At 50.3% G+C, this 17426-nt stretch overlaps 5 protein-coding genes across 5 annotated transcripts; 3 read left to right on the top strand and 2 right to left on the bottom strand.

Moving 5' to 3' along the window:
• Positions 1-77: 77 nt before the first annotated feature.
• On the bottom strand, positions 78-4191 carry RSE1_1 (pre-mRNA-splicing factor rse1; the record flags this gene model as incomplete). Its single annotated transcript, XM_007816797.2, has 4 exons — positions 3865-4191; positions 1648-3727; positions 171-1458; positions 78-104 (listed from the first exon to the last, which is right to left on the bottom strand). The coding sequence occupies exons 1-4, from the start codon at positions 4106-4108 to the stop codon at positions 78-80; spliced, it is 3639 nt and encodes a 1212-aa protein (XP_007814988.2). The 5' UTR covers positions 4109-4191.
• A 157-nt stretch (positions 4192-4348) lies between these two features.
• MSS51_1 (translational activator for mitochondrial COX1) lies at positions 4349-6304 on the top strand. The gene is made up of 3 exons (XM_007816798.2): positions 4349-5207; positions 5265-5922; positions 5991-6304. The coding sequence occupies exons 1-3, from the start codon at positions 4397-4399 to the stop codon at positions 6016-6018; spliced, it is 1497 nt and encodes a 498-aa protein (XP_007814989.2). The 5' UTR covers positions 4349-4396; the 3' UTR covers positions 6019-6304.
• Positions 6305-6693: 389 nt separating this feature from the next.
• J3458_007126 (uncharacterized protein) lies at positions 6694-9382 on the top strand (the record flags this gene model as incomplete). Its single annotated transcript, XM_007816799.2, has 3 exons — positions 6694-7171; positions 7234-7984; positions 8962-9382. 3 exons carry the CDS (start codon positions 6694-6696, stop codon positions 9380-9382), a joined length of 1650 nt encoding a protein of 549 aa, XP_007814990.2.
• Positions 9041-12535, bottom strand: J3458_007124 (uncharacterized protein). Its single transcript, XM_007816800.2, has 4 exons — positions 12432-12535; positions 11703-12282; positions 9420-11634; positions 9041-9358 (listed from the first exon to the last, which is right to left on the bottom strand). Exons 2-3 carry the CDS (start codon positions 12230-12232, stop codon positions 10587-10589), a joined length of 1578 nt encoding a protein of 525 aa, XP_007814991.2. The 5' UTR covers positions 12233-12282; positions 12432-12535; the 3' UTR covers positions 9041-9358; positions 9420-10586.
• Positions 9435-9761, top strand: J3458_007125 (uncharacterized protein; the record flags this gene model as incomplete). The annotated part of the gene is made up of 1 exon (XM_066119214.1): positions 9435-9761. The coding sequence occupies one exon, from the start codon at positions 9435-9437 to the stop codon at positions 9759-9761; it is 327 nt and encodes a 108-aa protein (XP_065975851.1).
• Positions 12536-17426: the final 4891 nt, after the last annotated feature.

The following is a 17426-nucleotide window of genomic DNA, read 5'->3' as shown; positions in this document are numbered from 1 at the left end:
TCCCAGCTAAATAGCATGTTATAGGATATATCATACATTACATCGATTGTTTTTCCAACAGAAAGCGTTCATATATATTAGAAAGCAGACCTAGTGCGGATATCCTGGAATGATTGTCAGTTCACGTCTTGAACACGACTAGGCGGTGAGGGCAACTTGGAGTTACTCACTGAGATTTTCCTTTCAATCTCTCGGACCGAACGGTCCAGTTCGCCAGCAATCATTTGCTTCTTATCGTTGGGAAGCAAAGTATATCGCTCACAGAGATCACCATCAATTATGCCCTTCACAGGCGCATAATATGATCGGTACATAAGATGATCTCTTCCAGCTAATGGAGGATCCTCAGTCCGGAGATGTGATTCAAGGCTCTGGAAAAAGTCTGCGTCTTCTCGACTTATCAGCGGAATGAAAACACCAATAGTGCCCATTAGGCCGCTCCATAATAACACATCCTGTCCACCAACCACCAAACTGGTCTTTGCCATGCTAGTAGGGATATCCTGAGTGTAAAAGTGGCACATCAAATCAAGACGCTGGGAAGTTCCATGGAGGTAGTCCCTAGCATTCATCAAATGGAGACCAGATTGTTCCTCATCGGCCTCTTCACTTGCTTTTGGAGGACAACGAACGATGAACATGTTTCCGAATTTGTCTCCGCCGGCCACTGACTCATAGTCCACCATTGTTGTGCACGTGATCCATCTGGCAATGATATCATCTGCGAAAGGTATGAGCTTGTTCGTGGTAGGCTTATATGTGACGTATGTGACGCCTTGTTGGACATCGCCAACGATAATGCGGCTGCCTTGAGTGTTTAGGGATACGATTTGCTGAGGTGCTACCTCCGCTTGTGCTTTCCGCAGCATTTGCCGCATACCAAGATCGTACACTCGCAAGGTTTTTCCGACACCAGCCAGAAGTTTCCCTTGGAACGGGATTAATGCCAAAGCGGGTTCTTCGATCTTAGTTTTGTGAATAAACTCAAGCTCTCTTCCTTCTTCTTGGAAACGATACACGTAAATGTATGCTTCTGAAAAGTTCCGTGGATTCACCACGATATCTTTACCAGTGCCAACAATGAGAAAACTTTCATTATCTTGACTAGCAAAGGGAACAATAGCAGCGCTTACGGCTGCCTCATTATTTTCTAAATCAACCGTCTGCACAACTTGCGGCTCTTCGGAGACAGGGTCGATCACATTGATGCATGACGCCCATCGACGGTTGCCTTTAGGATACCCAAATTCCTCGGGTGGCAAAACTTTTGTATCGCCATTTACGACGGCTGGATCAGCTATAAGCTGCGCCCGAAGATCAGGTGGGAGTGTATTATTATCACTCTCAATAGTGTAAAACAGAGGCTGCTCTGGGTGTTTGATGAGTTTTTTAGGAGTATATGTTAGAGAAATAGCCTTCTGAGTCAAAGTATCACCTAACCGGTCAATAGAGAAGATCCTAAGTGCTGTTAGCATCCAAATCCATAGAAAAATAAAATGGTGTATGGGCTGGTAACATGAGCGCCATTTCAGTAGGAACAATTGGAAAAAATGCGTATTATAGGCCTCATAGCTCAAAGCATAGGATCCCAAAGTTTCATCATATTGGCTCAGCAGGTAAGGGGGGAACGGAGATGGTATATCTTACCTGAGTGACTGGCCTTGAATGCCAACGATACCTTCCTCGCACTGCTCGCTGCTAAAGTTCCAGCCCCATTCGAGATCTACGTAGTTGAGCGGGGTGACGACGAATCCCTTGGTGATTGGATCGGAGTATCCAAGCCAAGGCCGGGAGCTGAGACCCAAAACACAAGTAGTTCCCTGTACGGTAACTTGGAAAAGCCGGACTTGCTTTGGCCCCAAAAACTTTTGCCTTGTGTCAGTCAGTTCACCAGTGACCTCATCGAGAACTGTGCGCAGATAAACACCAGAATGTAAGCCGATATGAAGATAAAGTGTAGAGCCTCCTGATGACGAGTCATCCATTGCAATAATAGCTAACGATGACGGCGCAGCTGTTAATGCTTGGACTGACTTGCTTTCGAGTGTCGACTCAGGGTCAAGACTGAGAATTCGAACTGTACAATCATCACAGCCCACGGCAAGGAATGAGCTACGAGCTCTGCCTTCAGGTACTTCGCCCAGGCTAAGACAGGTAACAGTGCCAAACATCTCCTTCTTCTCGTCGTACTCTGCAAGAGAGCCATCAGAATCCATCTCAAAATACACTATTTCACCCGAGCTAAGGGCAATGGCCACTTGGTGGGCATTTGTAGAGGCTGCCACAATAGACCGATGTTGCGGGGCATCCCACTCGTTGACCTTGCCATTGCGAACATGTCGAATGCCCTTTGGATGAACCTGAATAAGGCCATCATCCCCTAATAATTGTGCGGCTAGCGTGGGAACGCTTGTAGAGAAACCAGAATCGCTGACTTCCTCTACTGTCTCGCCGATACTGAGCACCAGGGTTCCATTTGTAAATGATAAGACGATATAAGCATCGTACTGTTCACCTCGGTTTAGCTTAAGGGTCCACACTGCAGACGGTATGCCAGGCAGTTCTGAGGCCACGATTTCATTGACTTCTAGGCCATGTCTTAGCATCCTAAATGTGCTTCGTGCTCCATTTCCACAGACAGTATAGATTTGGGGTGCGTCTTCCCCTGTCAGGTTCGCAACTTGACAGTCAAGTAACGGATTCATTGATGGAATACTCTCGACCAAGGCCAAATTTTCAGCAGGTCGAGGATGGAAATAGACCGGATCGTACGATGCTTGCGGGTCAACTGGAAAGTCATCGCTGCTGAATTCAAGCTCCTCGTCATCGTCGCCGAGTTTCTCAAACTGATAGAAAGAAAAGTTGCCAAACTGACTGGCAATATAGAGAAATCCGCTCTTTAAAATGCAGAGACTTGTGGCGACTGGTACAGTATCAAAGTACTTGATCTTAAGTCTTCTCACTTCACCAGTCGGGCTCCCTTCTTCATCCTCAACCATGTCGATAGTCACTTTAAATAGGTCGCCATCCTCAGTTTGTAATAGGAAGAAAAACGCGCCGGCACTGCCCTTTAACTTGTGCATCACACCAGAGACAATTATGCGTTTTCGTGACGGGTCCTCGGTAGCTCCCTTTCTCCGCGGTATTGGCACACGGAACGCGTCCTGATTCGAGTGCCTATACGTGATGCTCTCCTCGCCACAGACCAGCACTCCGCTGGGGCCGTCGTTACCACCGGGAACCTGAAAAAGAAGGGATGCAGTAGGATCGACAGGTTCCGACCATTTTCTCACAACGTGATTGAGACCGAGATCTAACTCGTAGTAAACCAGCTGCGTTTCGACTTCCTCCAGAGCCTGGCCACTGGAGTCTTGATCGACCTCCGAGTAGTCCATTTCGAGGGCTGCAAAAACGGGATTGGCATATCCGACATCCAAGGCAACCATGGAAATAACCAACACGCCAGGTTTATGAGCTTCCAAAGGCGAGGAGATTGTCAGCTCTGCTTGTGCACTTCGGTTCAGAACATATACTAGTTTGTTCTTCTCGGTGGAAGCAATGAGACAAGCTCGCCCCTTGGGGTCGCACGCAAGATATTCTCCTGGAATTACTCGCCTGACACCGGACTTGCCAAAAGTCTCAAGGTGCAGTCTGCTGAACCGATTTTGGGCGGGCAAGTACTCGACGATCGTGATTCTGCCAGAATCCGAAGCAATAATCAAATAATCTATTGAATTTGCTTTTAGCGGCTTGTCATTTTCAAGGGGGACTGCTCGAAGAGAAAATGCCAATTGCGTATCAAGGCTGGTAATCCCGCATGCAATTTGGCAGACAAACCAGGCGATGACAGGTTTCAAGACATACCTTTGTTACTGCCCGCCAGGCGGAAAGCGGCGAGAGACCGAATTATTCCAAAGACGTTATGAGATAGAACGGTCGTGACCTTGCCTAGGGAAGGATCCGGACGCAATAGAGTCAGCTGTGAGCCAGCGCCAGTGATGATGAGCTGCTCTTTGGTGCCTGCGAACTGACCCAGGACCGCCTGAACGACATTATTTGGCGGCTGGACCGTCAGCGAGTACAGGAACATGTTCGAAGTAGTCGCCATGGTCCTATCTGGGCGCAGTCCAGCCTGCGCGGCTCCAAGAGGCTTGAATTGCCGAGTTGAAGCGCAAGTTCGCGTAGAGGTGCTCTGGCTGAAGCTTGGAAATAGTTGCGAGTGGGACGGGCTACAAAACTTTGGTTTGGTGGCCCGGGTGGGTGGAGGAACTATTAATGCGGCGCAACTGGGTGGATCGACAGCTTTCGAATTATCGGCCCACCTCTGTCTGGTAAGCTCACCCAAAATGCTTCACCCACCGGTTCCAGCCATTTAACGCCTCGAACTGGTGATATAATGGAGACGATGTTCCGCAGAGCGGCTTCGAGCCTTTGCGGTCGCTGTACTGCGTCGCTTCGTAGTCAGACTGTTGTAGGGCGAGTTGGACAGCTGGCGATACGGCCTGTTGGAGCAATTGCATCGATAAGTACGAAGCGGACCACGCCGAGCAATTCAGCTTCCAGGACCTTCACAACAACCGCGGAATCAAAGTCAGAGGCAGCAGCTCCGGAGAAGGACCCTTCCACTTCGAGTCTGAGACTTAGCCAAGATGATCTTTTTCATCCCTTTTCGTCATCTCCGGTCCCTGAGTTCCGCCGCCGTGCAGCTTTCATGAGACAACATGCGCAATGCCCTCACCCTGACCATAAACCAACGAAGCTTCCGACCGTGGCACCAAAGCCTGATAACTCCGGGGAACCGACTGGGACCATGCCCCCTGCCCATGTTGACTTTGAGTGTCCCGACTGTGGATTCCCCGTCTATTGCAGCAAGGAGCATTGGATGGACCACTATGAAGAGCACCTGAAGATTTGTGATACTCTGCGGCAGATCAACGAGGATGACCACGATTTGCGGTCGGGCCGTGTATTCTTTGAGGGCAACCTTCCTGACCTACAAATGGATGAGGCCGCAGTGAATATGACGAATTGGGATACCTTTATGTACACCAGGGAGTTCGAGGCTGTTAACTCAGATCGCTCCATGAGACAAATCACGCGCCTCCTCACCTACCCTGTCACCATTGGCAGCGTTTTGCATGAATTGAGTCCATACAGCCTCAAAAAGGGAGAGCGACTGACACCAGAAGGCTTGAAGAGCTTCAGTGGTACGTACTTGCTACACAGTTAAAACGTTGTTGTGCATCTAATCTAACAAAATGAAGCATTGAGATATAACTTACACCCCCCAAGAACTGGCAGAGGTGCAGGGGTGAACCAACTTCGCCCTGAGCCGCCGCCGGTTAGGGTGTTCGTTCTTGGTGCGCGGGCAGAATCATCGTTGCCTCGGGCAGCTTGGACGCAATTAGCTCACCTTTTTCCCGATTCAAGACTCCATTTGGTGTTCATTGGACCAGAAAGCATGGCTAATCGAGACGACGAATTCCCCTTGCCTGAACGAACTCCTTCGAATCCTTTTGGTGCCATTGTCGAAGACCGTGTATGGTACAAGATGAAAATAAGCACAATTGTCGACTACTATCACACAATCCACAAAACCGGCCATTTTGCGCCCTACGATCCCTATTTTGATTGCTTTGTGCTGTTCCATCCTGGCCTCGGCCATCCGGCAAGTAGCCACGAGTGGGAGGAGACATTGCCGCTTCTTTTGGAGACCAAAGTGCCAATTATCGCGACTGGGTACACGCAGTTTGATCTGGAACGCGATGTTGAGTGGGTTCACAAAAAATCAAAAGGAGAGTTTGATATTCTGCTTGAACCGGGTGAAAATGTCTTCCGAAGCTTGAGATGGGATCTGAACGACATGGATCCGCAGGATATCAGTTGCGGAAACTGGGGAGTATGGGCTTTCCGAGGCAAGAGGTATGCATACTAGATTCTCACGACTAGCATTGTCTCCTTTGAACCAGGCTTGACTAACAGCACAACAGATATGAGGCGACCACGAAGGATATATAGGCATTACCCGATGGGGATCTAGAAAGCGGGGGAGCACGGGCAGGGAGCATACATAGCCTTTGTATTTATATTGTAAACTGCATTGTACAACGACATGATGTCGCAAGGGAATAGACCACTTCAGCTTTTCAGAACTGCCGTATACGAGTTGGGCGAATTGTCAAGCAGCACGCCGATGTTGACCAAAACGCAACCATGCAAGCGGCATTTACCTACTACCTACCTAGGTACCTAGTAGTTAACGACCCTAAGTACTCTCTATCCAGACAAATATTAATGTTCGAGGATATACCACGACATTTGTGCAATCCGTGCACTCTTCACCCTGGCTCTTCGTTCTCTGCACAGACAGTCGTCGTGAATAAAAAGTTGGATAAGCCAGCTTTGTTAATGCACGTGCCAGGGTCGACGCCAACGGCCAGCCACCAGACCAGTGGTTTGAACTCGATTGCTCCTGCAGCGCACGGTTCAGGCGGCTCAACCCGCCCATTATAATTCGCCTTAGCTCATGCAGCTCGAGCCTGCGACCCCATACGCGACCCAACTTAACCTCAACGTCTGGCCGTGGCAACAACATCTTGGGCGACCAACGACTTCGCGACTGCTTCTTCAGACATCACCGCCTCCGGTTGCGTCTCCGAGTGTCATGTCGCTTCGGCGCAGCCCGAGTTGGTCATGACAACCACGTCAGCTACTCCGGAGCCCTCGAAAGCTCGGACTGGCGCTTTGCGACATAAGCCTACCGCCTCGAATGCTCCCGGAGCTGCGATGCCGACAAACCGCCGCCTCAACCGTACATCTACGGTTGATCCGTTGTCTGACCGAGCAACTCAGGCGCTCATCCGTAAAGTGCTTCTACCGCAAGAGTCGGGTGACAAGGGTCGAGGTTCGCAAACGCCAATAGAAGAGCTACTGCCACCCCTCACGAGCCGCAACGACGTCGATCTACAACTCTACGCCTTTCTTGCCATTGTACTGCGAGAGTTTGTACAGAGTTGGTACAATAAGATCACACCGGATGAAAGCTTTGTTGCCGAGATTATCCATGTCATTGCGCATTGCACGCGAGCCTTGGAGCAGCGGCTGCGCGAGTTGGATTTGGAGAGTCTGCTCTTACATGAGATTCCCGAGATACTAGACAGACATATCACAAGTAAGAAACACAAAAGAGGCGCGTTTCCTTTCTGCTCTGCAGTTACTAACAGTTGCGGCTAGCGTATCGCTCTACACATCCGGATCAGACATTTCAGCCAACCCTCGTTAATGGCCGGGAGGCATATCACGCTCTTTGGCCACTGCCACTCTTGTCACCTGTTCCAATCTCCGGCGACCCCATAACGACCTCTAAGCAGCTCAGGAACGAAGCAGCATATCGGCAGCTACTAGTGCAGGCCGTTCTCACCGTTCTGCTCCCAACAGAGGACTTGGAGAATCCATGTCTAACAGCACTAGTTGAGCAGATTTTCTCCGAGCTGATTATTGGAAATGCTATAGCAAACAAGGCAGTCCAGCCGTGGCTGCTGTTTGAAGCCATTTGCATTGTTGAGCGCGTTTTGGCCGAGAAGAGGCAGGGAAGCAATGGCTTGAAGACCTCGGGAGTAGAAACTCACCTCAGAAGCCCCCGCAGCTGGTCTGTCCAAGGATTCTTCGTCTCGATTATTCAATTCGCGCTTATATCCATGTCTGCAATCCGATTCGCCTTCAACCTGATAACAATGTCGTCATCACTGCCGCCTCGAAGACCGATGGTGTCCGACAAGAAGCTGGCGCCAGAGGTTTCAGTCACCGACAACCAATCCACACCGCCTAAAGTACCAGTGTTGTCATTCAGCGCATGGAGCTGTTTAGGCAATGTGATTGAACTACAGAGCAGAATGCCCTGGTTAGGCGGCTTTTTGTCTCTCCTTCAGCTCGAAGTAACTCATGGGCCGGGTCGCGTGGCAGGGCTCGACGGCGTCCTGGACAGGTAAGATGAGCTTTTGGTCCCTTCGTTACACGTCCCAATATTCTCCCCATCGGCGAAGCTCTCTCCCGTCCCTCCCACCTCGCATGGATCCAGGGTCACTGGATGCATTGTGTGCAACCACACGCGCCTGTGTAATCAGCATCTTGTGTTGACGGCCCGCAAGGACGGACGTCTCGCTCCGGGCCTAGTCTAGTCCGTCTCTTGATGAGTGTCTTGGAGGCGTGGCTTTGATCACACTGCTGCGAGAAAACGTCAGGGGCGTGTCTGGAAAGCTGCTACAGCTGGAGAAGAGCCAAGGCCCATTCTCAAGCTACAGATGTACGTCCCAACCAATTACAACTCTGAAGTGAGCTTCTGGCTTCCGATTTGCTTGACATGGCGTGCGCCTCTAGTAGCAGCCTCCACCGGCACGGCTGTTAAGCGCCCAGGCTGGACCGGGGTCTCATCAAGTTCTCGAAAGCGGGTCGATTCATCCTTGTACATATCGTCCGTTGTGAGATGTGCTGTGCCGCGTGACCCGGCAAACTACTGGAAAACCACCCAGCAAGAAGACGAGATTTTGTGTTACAACACCGTTTTTTACTAGTGAAAAAATGCCACCGTCCGAGTCGTCTCCACCGCTAGTATGTGACGGATCTACTTGTCCTGACCTCCAGGACACGAGATGCAAATGCACGAGTGGAACGGAGTGCTGATGTCGACGACAGCTCGAACGTCTCGACGATACCACACCTGAAGCATCATGTATATCTCGTCACACCTAGCTCCACGGCTTCCTGCACGGGACGAGTCACTAAATCTTGCCTTTTCTTCATCACAAAGCTCCGTTCCCCGCACATACTTTGCAGACCCCCCCCTTCTCTTCCCTTCATCACTTATCACAGGATCCCGCAGCGCACAAATAAGAATATGGCCTCTCTTCTGTGGCCAGGTTTTCTCGCTTTGCCGGGAACGTAGCTAATTGATTCCATGGATAGGTTCCTCTCGCATCGCATCCAATTGCTCTTCTCAGCATCCCATCTTCCCCCCGTCCTTCAGATGCTTCGGGGTGCGCTGTTCCCCAACAATGCGCCAGGGTCTTCGTCCCTATTCCCACCTTCCTCGGATAGAGAGCTATGTGCTCTTCGTAGAAGAGCTGCCAGGGCACTCTGGGACATGGCTCCTCGGAGTGTCAGCCGCTTATACTTTGGCGGTGGTCTAGGCGCAGCCATGGGCCAGTTAGCTGAGGCCGAGGAGGAGGAAATGGTGGATGAGTTGGAAGGGCTGTTGAGTGTGCTGGGTGACGAGTACTGTAACAAGCACTTGATGTATAGTGTTTTGGAGCTCATTCTAGTGCGGTTGATGCCGGAGCTGTGCGAGAATGGTGTTGATGACCTTTTACATGAAAGATTAGGGTGACTAGTTTGCGCAGGTGATGTATGGTAGAGATAGATACCCTAATGAGTTCTAGATGACATGGAGGTACAATGTACTCTGTGTTAACAGGCATATTCCACATACCAACATTGAGCGAACAGCAAATCATGAGAGAGAGAGAGAGCAAGAAGTGTTGATAAATGCACTATATACCACCCTAGTACATAGCAAACCACCTGGAGTCCTCCCGCCATCGTCAGCCAGCGTCGATAGCGGCCAATTGTCCGTGTCGCTCGACCTTGCCTGCGAACACCCCCAGCGTGCTGTCCTTCTCCCTATCCCAACACCCTCTTCCTCCAGGTACCCACATCGCCATTTCCAACGTATTCGTCCAAAGAGAGAACACACCATGAATCAGTAAAAGACGGAGCAAAGCGGTGAATACAACTAAGAAATAAATGATGAACAAGAATATAACCTTAAAACCCAATCCCCGCATTGCCCAAGGGGAAAGAACTGTGAAGCTCGTTGAAAACCCGTCTTATCCAATCCACTATCACCTTACTCTCGAGAAAAAATTGTTGGGCGTTTTTTTGCGCACAAGAGTTGCGGCCTCTACATGTTGAGCAACAGACTACTTCGTCCTGGAAGGAACAAGAAATCAATGCAAGTGTTCAGAATATGGCACGATGAATCCGAATCATGGGGACCAAAAAAACATGCAAAATCATCTATGCCAGTCAACAGGGGGTATTCTGGTAAATTGGGATAGGGTCAGGGACCAGCAGTCTGTGCTCAAATGCAGAGTTGTAATGATACTGATGTCGTTGCCGAATTCTGTTGCCAGAGTATATAGAGTCGCCTCCTTTTCTTCCTTTTGATTCCCAGTACCCTCCAAGACATGAAAATAAAAGGAAAAATAAAAACAATTCGCAGTAGTAAGAAATAACTGCATCGATGTACTCAATATCTGTGGAACTGCCAAATATTCAAGCAAAATCTTAAAAAACTTGGGGCTGAATCGGAATTCCAGCTGCGAGAATAAACTCAAAACATACTAGTCGTGATGCCTTGTCATCTTCTGATAATCCTTTCTCCGTATCAACTAGCCTGCATCATTGCGGGCCCTGTCGCATTCATTTCGTTATCGCCTTCTGGTATCCTCGACAGTCCTCCCGCAGACGGTCGGTTGCTCTGGTGTTGATGAATCTCCAGCTTCTTAGTAAGTTGTAACATAGCCTGATAGTCACTCGCTTGAAATAGGCTGCCCAGTGGAGCTCATATTATGAAGATAGTTCAGCAATGTGTTCGCAGCTCGCCGAGCATCTTCCCGGGATGGTGACACAGGGGACGAGTCGACAGGCGTCATAGAGGCGCCTGTGTTCGTCAAGGACATACTGGAAGATCGAGCTGCGATACTCGAGCAGCTGCTAGTTCGATGCAATGCCGGTGGCGAAGTCAGGCCGGTGTTGATAGAGAAAGGCGCTATTTGGCCATCATTCACTGGTGAGTGAAGAGCTGATGACGGCGCTGTTGGTGGTGCAGGAAGTTGTGGGGTCATGGGTTCTGTTGCTGGGGTTGGTTGATTCCCATAGCTGACATCTATTGAGGGGAAGGTATTACTTCGCTTCTCCCGATGGAATTCAGGCGGTATTTCTGCGCGCATTCCTAGCGGCTGAAAGCCACCAGCATTAGGATCAGGGGAGAAATTGAACGTTCCAGTCGGACTTAGAGTGCCACCGGAAAACGACGAACCGGGATTCTCTCTGATGTCGGTGGCAAGTGATGTTGGTTGCGAGTGCTGCTGCCTATAGGCAAAGTCGTAATCGATATTTTGTTCGCGCTTAACTTCTTCGTCACTCCGACTTCCTGACAAAGGTGACAGTGGTTGAGTTGGTGATGCAGGCGAAATATCATTCGATGTCGCGCCACTCCTAACAAGATTGTGCTCAGGCATGCGCGTACCGTCGGAAATATTCGTCTCTGATGCTCGGCGGGAAAGCCGTGAAGAACCGATACCGTGCTTCTGTTTGAACCTTTGTAACCAGCCGCTGGTTAGGCCTCCAAGGATAGCATCTTGATTTCCGCTAGCATGTGCAAATAGGCGAGCTTGCTCCATAATCTCTTCGTCTTTAATGTCAAACCCACGTTGTTGCTGTCGACGAACATAATTGCTGAGGGTTCTGTCAAAGTCAGGGTTCTTAGCTTTGCCGCTTCGTTTAAGTGCGGCAGGATCCGGCTCTTGGTCTCTTCTGAGATATTGGTCCTTGTGCCTCAAAACTTTTGAGACAGTGCTGTAGTAAGTATGCAAAATTAGAGACGCGGACCTATTGATGCTCGTCACGTTCGTGTCTTCACTCACCTTCGTTCTACCCCAAACCTCAACCCTATATCTGCTTGTCTCGTTCCGGGATTCTCTTCGTGATATTGACACATGGCCCGCTTTTGTTCCGTTGTCAAGGTTTTCCGGCCTTTGTCTGCTTGGCTAGGTAATTTAGGAGTGTCTATGGCGGGTGGTATCCGAGGAACCGGGGGGGTTGATGCGGCAGGAGCTGAGAAACTCCCCGATGATGGAGTTGGATTCGTTAATTGACTTGGCCACGTTGTGTTCAACATGGGAAGTTGGTGGTGACCCATGGGTGTCGCAGAATGATGCATCATCTGGTGTTGGTGTTGGTGGCCGCCCTGCTGTGGCATTCTCGGCATCGAATCTGAATGCACACCTGGGGGAACGAAGGTTCCAAAGCCCGAATATTCAGTCATTGGGCTGCCATCATAAGGACTTTGACTGTATGGGCTAATGGTAGCCCAGCCGTCATTATAGCCACTGCTCTGGGTGATCGCCGTTGAATCCTGTCCCATAGTGACAGATCCATCGGCTGCTGTGTTCATCTTCCTTCATGCGTTGACTAGTTTCCAGATTATCAGTCATATATATGCTACTGTTGAATGCAACCGTCAGTATCAGATCGGAACATGATTCCAGTCTAGTGGAAGCGACAAAATCCCTTCCATTACGTGCCATTTTCTCCAGCAAAGGCCATTGCGTCGATCAGAATACGGAACGACCAGAAGCAAAAAAGTAACTCACTTGCTCAGCAATGAAGGTAGAAAGAATCCGCATTAGCCCATGCCCTTCGAGCTATACAGCAATATGAAGAGATTTGCGCAACTCGGGAAAGTTCAGAATTGGCGAGTTCCAGCCAGTTAGGGTCTCGAGAGGCTGAAGTCAAGTCGGGAGGGACTGGTTCACGAGTCACGACCCTCGATTTCAGAGAAGCACTTAGTTGCCTCACGGTTCGGCAAAATCAGAGTCGCTAAAAGTGTTGGCTCTTGGAAGGTTTAGAAGGTGTTCCAAACAGTCTATTTTTCTGCAGCGCTCTGGCAACTTCAATTCCAGTCACGTTTACCTGAGTTTCGTTTGCCACCTAGACAAAGTTGGATCTCGAAACAAGTCAGTCGGGTTTTTAGGCGATGGTACAGGCTCTGAGCAATTCTGGCTCCGCGTGAGGCCTTTGACGGGGAAGAGATAATGGAACCGTATTGTTGAACGGAGTGCGGGCGGGCGGAGAAGGGTAGAACGACGAGTAACGCCAAACAGCCCAAGAACAAACAGCACAGCCAAATATGGCTGTCCCGCTTCCTAATAATGTTCCAAATTGCAATATATGTACTCTGCAGTGTTGAGGAAGATGGAGGTTATGTACAGGGCTTTGACAGCCGAGTGTTTAAACTAAAGGAGGGCTGTAATGGTTGGAGGCTCGCACAAGATGAATGTAGACAGAGGTAGTACCAGACCGCAGACACAGCCAAAATCGGACATAGACACGGATACATATGTCCAAGAGGATACAACCGCGGAAGGACGTTGACCCAAGGGCATATGCATGATTGAACAGATGCACGCACATGCACGAATAAAGCTCGGGGGGTCCCTTCCATTCACCCAGGGGTGGGTGATGGAGGGGGTGCGAGGGGATATCGTCCTTGCCAGCGATAGATACCGAGACTTCTTCGACTCGGTCCTCCGTCCAGCTCCAGGAAGAGGACGGAGAATGGCGCGGCTGGTTTGCATTGATTGTCAAGTCGAGCCACAAGGTGTGGGCGAGCTCGTGGTGGGTAGGATCGAATCTTAGAACGGCATAACAGTGTGGGCAAGGCGAGCAACAACAGCCAGGATTGATAATGGGAGGGGGAGCCTTACTGCAACGAGATTGGGTATTGCCCAACAGGTCTAGAAAGACGAGGCAAGACAAAGAGGCATAGAGAGTCGGCGACTAACCAGGGCTTCAGGTACTCGGTACTCGGTACTCCGTACATTGTCGACGTCTAGACGGGTATGGTGGTGGATGGATTGAATAGAGCGACCGAGCCGAGCTGGGGTGCAGCGAGCCAGTTCCTGGGGACGCCTGAGAACCCTCCACCCACCCAAAAACAAGGTGATTCTTGGTGGTCTGCATCTCCGGCCATGAAGAGGACTTTGCACAATGACGCCTTTTCCCACCAGTACATCTGGATCGAACAGGAAACAGGTACATACTCCGTACACATGATTAGTATCCCTGACGAACGTGGCCGAGACCAATATGTGGTTGACGGATCGACTGTGGGACAAGACTCATCGGAATGGTGATGCCGCTTTGTTCGCTCCTGGGCATCAGCGTCATCATGGCCAGATGCATGGACTATGAACCACCATGTATGTCAGTCGTTGCTTTGGAGTACCTAGATAGTTGAGTACATATTACAGTGTATAGTATTATCATAGCTGTATGAGCCTGGTCAATGTGTGTGAGCCGGGGGACACGGCTATTGTGTTCGATTGAGCAATTTTGTCGACTCGCGAACAAAAAGCAACGCCCAGTTGTCAGCGCTGGTCACGGCTGAGACGCAGCATGCGCAAAGACCAAAGGAACAGACAGATCCAGAGGCCGGATCGAGGGACATGAGGGACACGACATCCAACACAAGACCCAGCGGGCCGCATGGGCTAGGACAAGGTTAACAGTGGGAAGAATGACGATGAGCAGACGAGAAGAAAGGACTGGAGGGCGCTCCAAGCCCTCAAGCCCCCAAGCCCCCAAGCCCCGAAAGCTACAGAACAGAGCCGTGGACCCTTCAATGCTGAGCCCTTGCTGCCTTGTCCAATACCATCGCTGCTTCTCCAGCCAAACCGGCCAGCCTCCAGCGCTCCTTCCCATTGGTGTTCAATGCGGCCTAGTTTCGCAGTTTCTCGCAGTTCCCGCAGCCACTTGCAAAATGATGGGGCCTGGCAAAAGTTGGCTCGCCATTTGACCTTCAACGTTCAACGGTTTCTCTTTTCCATACACGCAACACACGTTGCATCCTACTGCGTACATCCAACCGACTTCCTCGCTGCAGGCTGCAGCCAATAGCTCTTTGCCTCTCTCCGCGTACCTCCTTGTGGTTGTGTTATTGTTGTCTGTGGTTATCTGTTGATCACTCTGGCATTGCGATGCACGGCAACATGGCCAATGACACACACATTGTCCTTAATGCTATGCTATACGAGGCCAACCAGCCAGGTACGGATGGTGTGCCAGATACAAAACAAGCACCAGCAGTGAGGCATTTCAAATGCAATTCTGGCTTGCCTTTGGCCAGTTGAGCAGCAGCCAGTGGACCATGGAAGTCGGTCCTCCATCCCCAAACGTGGTCACTCCCCCCTCCTTGGCTTCATTAGGAACAGGGATCTTGTATCATGGGCGGTGGGCGTACCCGCTGATTTTATAGGTGAAGTATCAACGTGACTGGCTGACTATTTCGCTTGACAACAGGCCGGAGTTTCCTATCAGTTGGGCCTTGAGTGAAGAAAGCGAATCACTAACCAAGCACAATATTCTGCCATGCTGCTTGCTCGCGACAACCCCTTGGCCTTACCACGAGTATACATAGGGTCTCTCAGTACTCCGTAACTGGATACATGGCTCGAAGTTTCGATACCTCAAAGCTGGAACTGTTAGCTTGTGCTCCGCAGATGTGCCGCCATGCCACTACGTGACCGTACTCCATGTGCGTATTCCATAGCTAGGTATGTGCTTCCTACTAGTACTAGAAGATCAGGTCTGCCCTTCTGTCTAGGCTTGCTTGCCTCGTCTTTGTCCGAGACATTTCATAATACAAGAAAACCACGAGGGTTGTCTCTCCGGAGATGAGCGACCCCGAGCGATCCCCGGTCGAGCTTTACAGCGCTTCGATTCTTCATCCCGGTTCATAGTAGTGCTGTCCCCATTGTTAGGCCGCCTCAATGAAGAGAAAGAGATCGAGAAAGTGGACACCGGGATAGATTTCAAGAGAGAGCGGGAGGCCCGTCCACTAAGTGCCAGGGCATTCCCTGTCCAACTGTCGTTACCCTAGTACCTTCCTAATTAATTAATGGTTCACAGGAATCTCATCTGCTGGCTGCATTAGTCGTCCGACATCCAAGGCTGGCATTTCCTTCTCAGCCTCGCCTCTCTTTGAAAATAAAATTTCGAGAGCTGCTCTCAGGAGAGACAATCAACACATTCATGCCAGCTCAGGTGGTCTTTCGAATACCAACATACGGCTCAGCACCCGGCCAATCTGGATATCTTGGGCGTCAATATATATCATCCAGGGACGGTACACCACCATGCCTGCGATGTTTACAACTTGCCCAGAGACATCATGGCCCGGTCCGCTGCGATAGTTGGTTCCTCCGAGACTAGCGACGGGATGGCGCCGTAGCTATTGTATGGACAAGTACGAAGTAGTGGCCGAGGATGATTGGATTTCTTTTTCATTTTCCGCCCTTGAATTCAGTTTCAGCAGAGTAGGACAAGTTAGTTATGGCTTAAATTATGGGTGGCCCACCCTCCTCTTCGCCATACCAATGCTCCGTATGGAGTACTCCGTACGTACACACGACTGCAGTTCCTTTTTCCTCATTCTGTCCAAGTCTGCAAACCGGTGAGATCGGCCGCACATGTCTTGATACATGTTACATTCTAAGCAGGAGGTGTGTCAAGACACTGTCTTAACTTGTTTGCTTTGGGAGAACTGAATCCGAATTGTGCTTCGTACGGAGTACTCCTCGTGGATCTTCATGCCGCCAGGCCTCGAATTCTCGTCTGCTTGGGAGTATTGTGTGGCTGCGGGGTGCCTCCAATATTCCTTCCAATTTTGTACCAAAGCTAACTTAATTGCTACCAGATCTCATTATACACGATTCATCTTGCACCCCTGAAAATGCTAGGTTCGGAGCAACAAGACGAGGTGTATCCCGACGGACCAGGTAGTACATGAGCATGTTCCCATGCCTCTAAGCTCTGTCGGTGCGGCGCGGCGCAGCACATGGTATAACATTCACCAACGATCGGTCTCCAGCTTTATCCTGTAGTTTTGTCAGCCAAACACCTCTGAGATAAATCAATTTTGACAAGCACTCTGCTAGACAGAGTGTTTTCTTCTTCTCATGACGCAGTTGTAAAAGGCCCCCAACATGCTCGACTGTTTCCTTAGTACATAATCTCCCGCCACAAGCAAAGATACGAACCGGCTAGGCTATCATTGGGCAGCAAGACAAAAGCTGTGAACCTTTGTTTTCCTCGCTGGGGTTCAAATGGGAGCATGGGCTGCTTCCCGGGCTCTCAAGATGGCACATGTCCCTAGCCACAGCAGTTCCGCTATCCGGGCAAGTTCCAGTTGGCCAGCTCTGACCAAATCCCTGCCGCCTTCTTCGAGATCCTTGTTCATGGATTTGTCTCAGCTGCCACCTGGTGCTAACAGCTGGGAGGTCGTCGCAGGTGAAAGGCTGCTAAGTCTTTTTCGATGGCCAAGGATTTGCACACCTAAACCGCCATTTCGCCGGCTCATCATTTTAATTACTGGTCGGCCGCAACGCTACTAGTTCGTACAGAGTAGTACTTTGCCGTCCGTCACTTATAAAGTCGGCGCTCGGACGTCCTGGGTGTAGACGAGTCGCTTGTCCATTCAGGCACGAACAAAGCCCGTTCAGGTTAGACTTTGATGGCCGGCCAGGGATACCAAGCTTCTTGTTCCACCACGAGACTTGCTCTTCCAATTATCCTAAAAGGCAAGTATA

Source organism: Metarhizium acridum (assembly GCF_019434415.1).
Source record: "Metarhizium acridum strain ARSEF 324 chromosome Unknown scaffold_72, whole genome shotgun sequence".
Taxonomy (NCBI): domain Eukaryota; kingdom Fungi; phylum Ascomycota; class Sordariomycetes; order Hypocreales; family Clavicipitaceae; genus Metarhizium; species Metarhizium acridum.
The sequence above is the reverse complement of the archived record's forward strand: the minus strand, read 5'-3'. Positions and strand labels throughout refer to the sequence as shown.

Bases quoted from the DNA above. Each gene is read 5' to 3' on its own strand.
- MSS51_1 (XM_007816798.2), top strand. From the start codon at position 4,397: ATGGAGACGATGTTCCGCAGAGCGGCTTCGAGCCTTTGCGGTCGCTGT. The intron at 5,208-5,264 runs GTACGTACTTGC...AACAAAATGAAG, and splicing joins AGGCTTGAAGAGCTTCAGTG to CATTGAGATATAACTTACAC. The intron at 5,923-5,990 runs GTATGCATACTA...ACAGCACAACAG, and splicing joins TGGGCTTTCCGAGGCAAGAG to ATATGAGGCGACCACGAAGG.
- J3458_007124 (XM_007816800.2), bottom strand. From the start codon at position 12,232: ATGAACACAGCAGCCGATGGATCTGTCACTATGGGACAGGATTCAACG. The intron at 11,635-11,702 runs GTGAGTGAAGAC...TACTTACTACAG, and splicing joins AGGTTTGGGGTAGAACGAAG to CACTGTCTCAAAAGTTTTGA.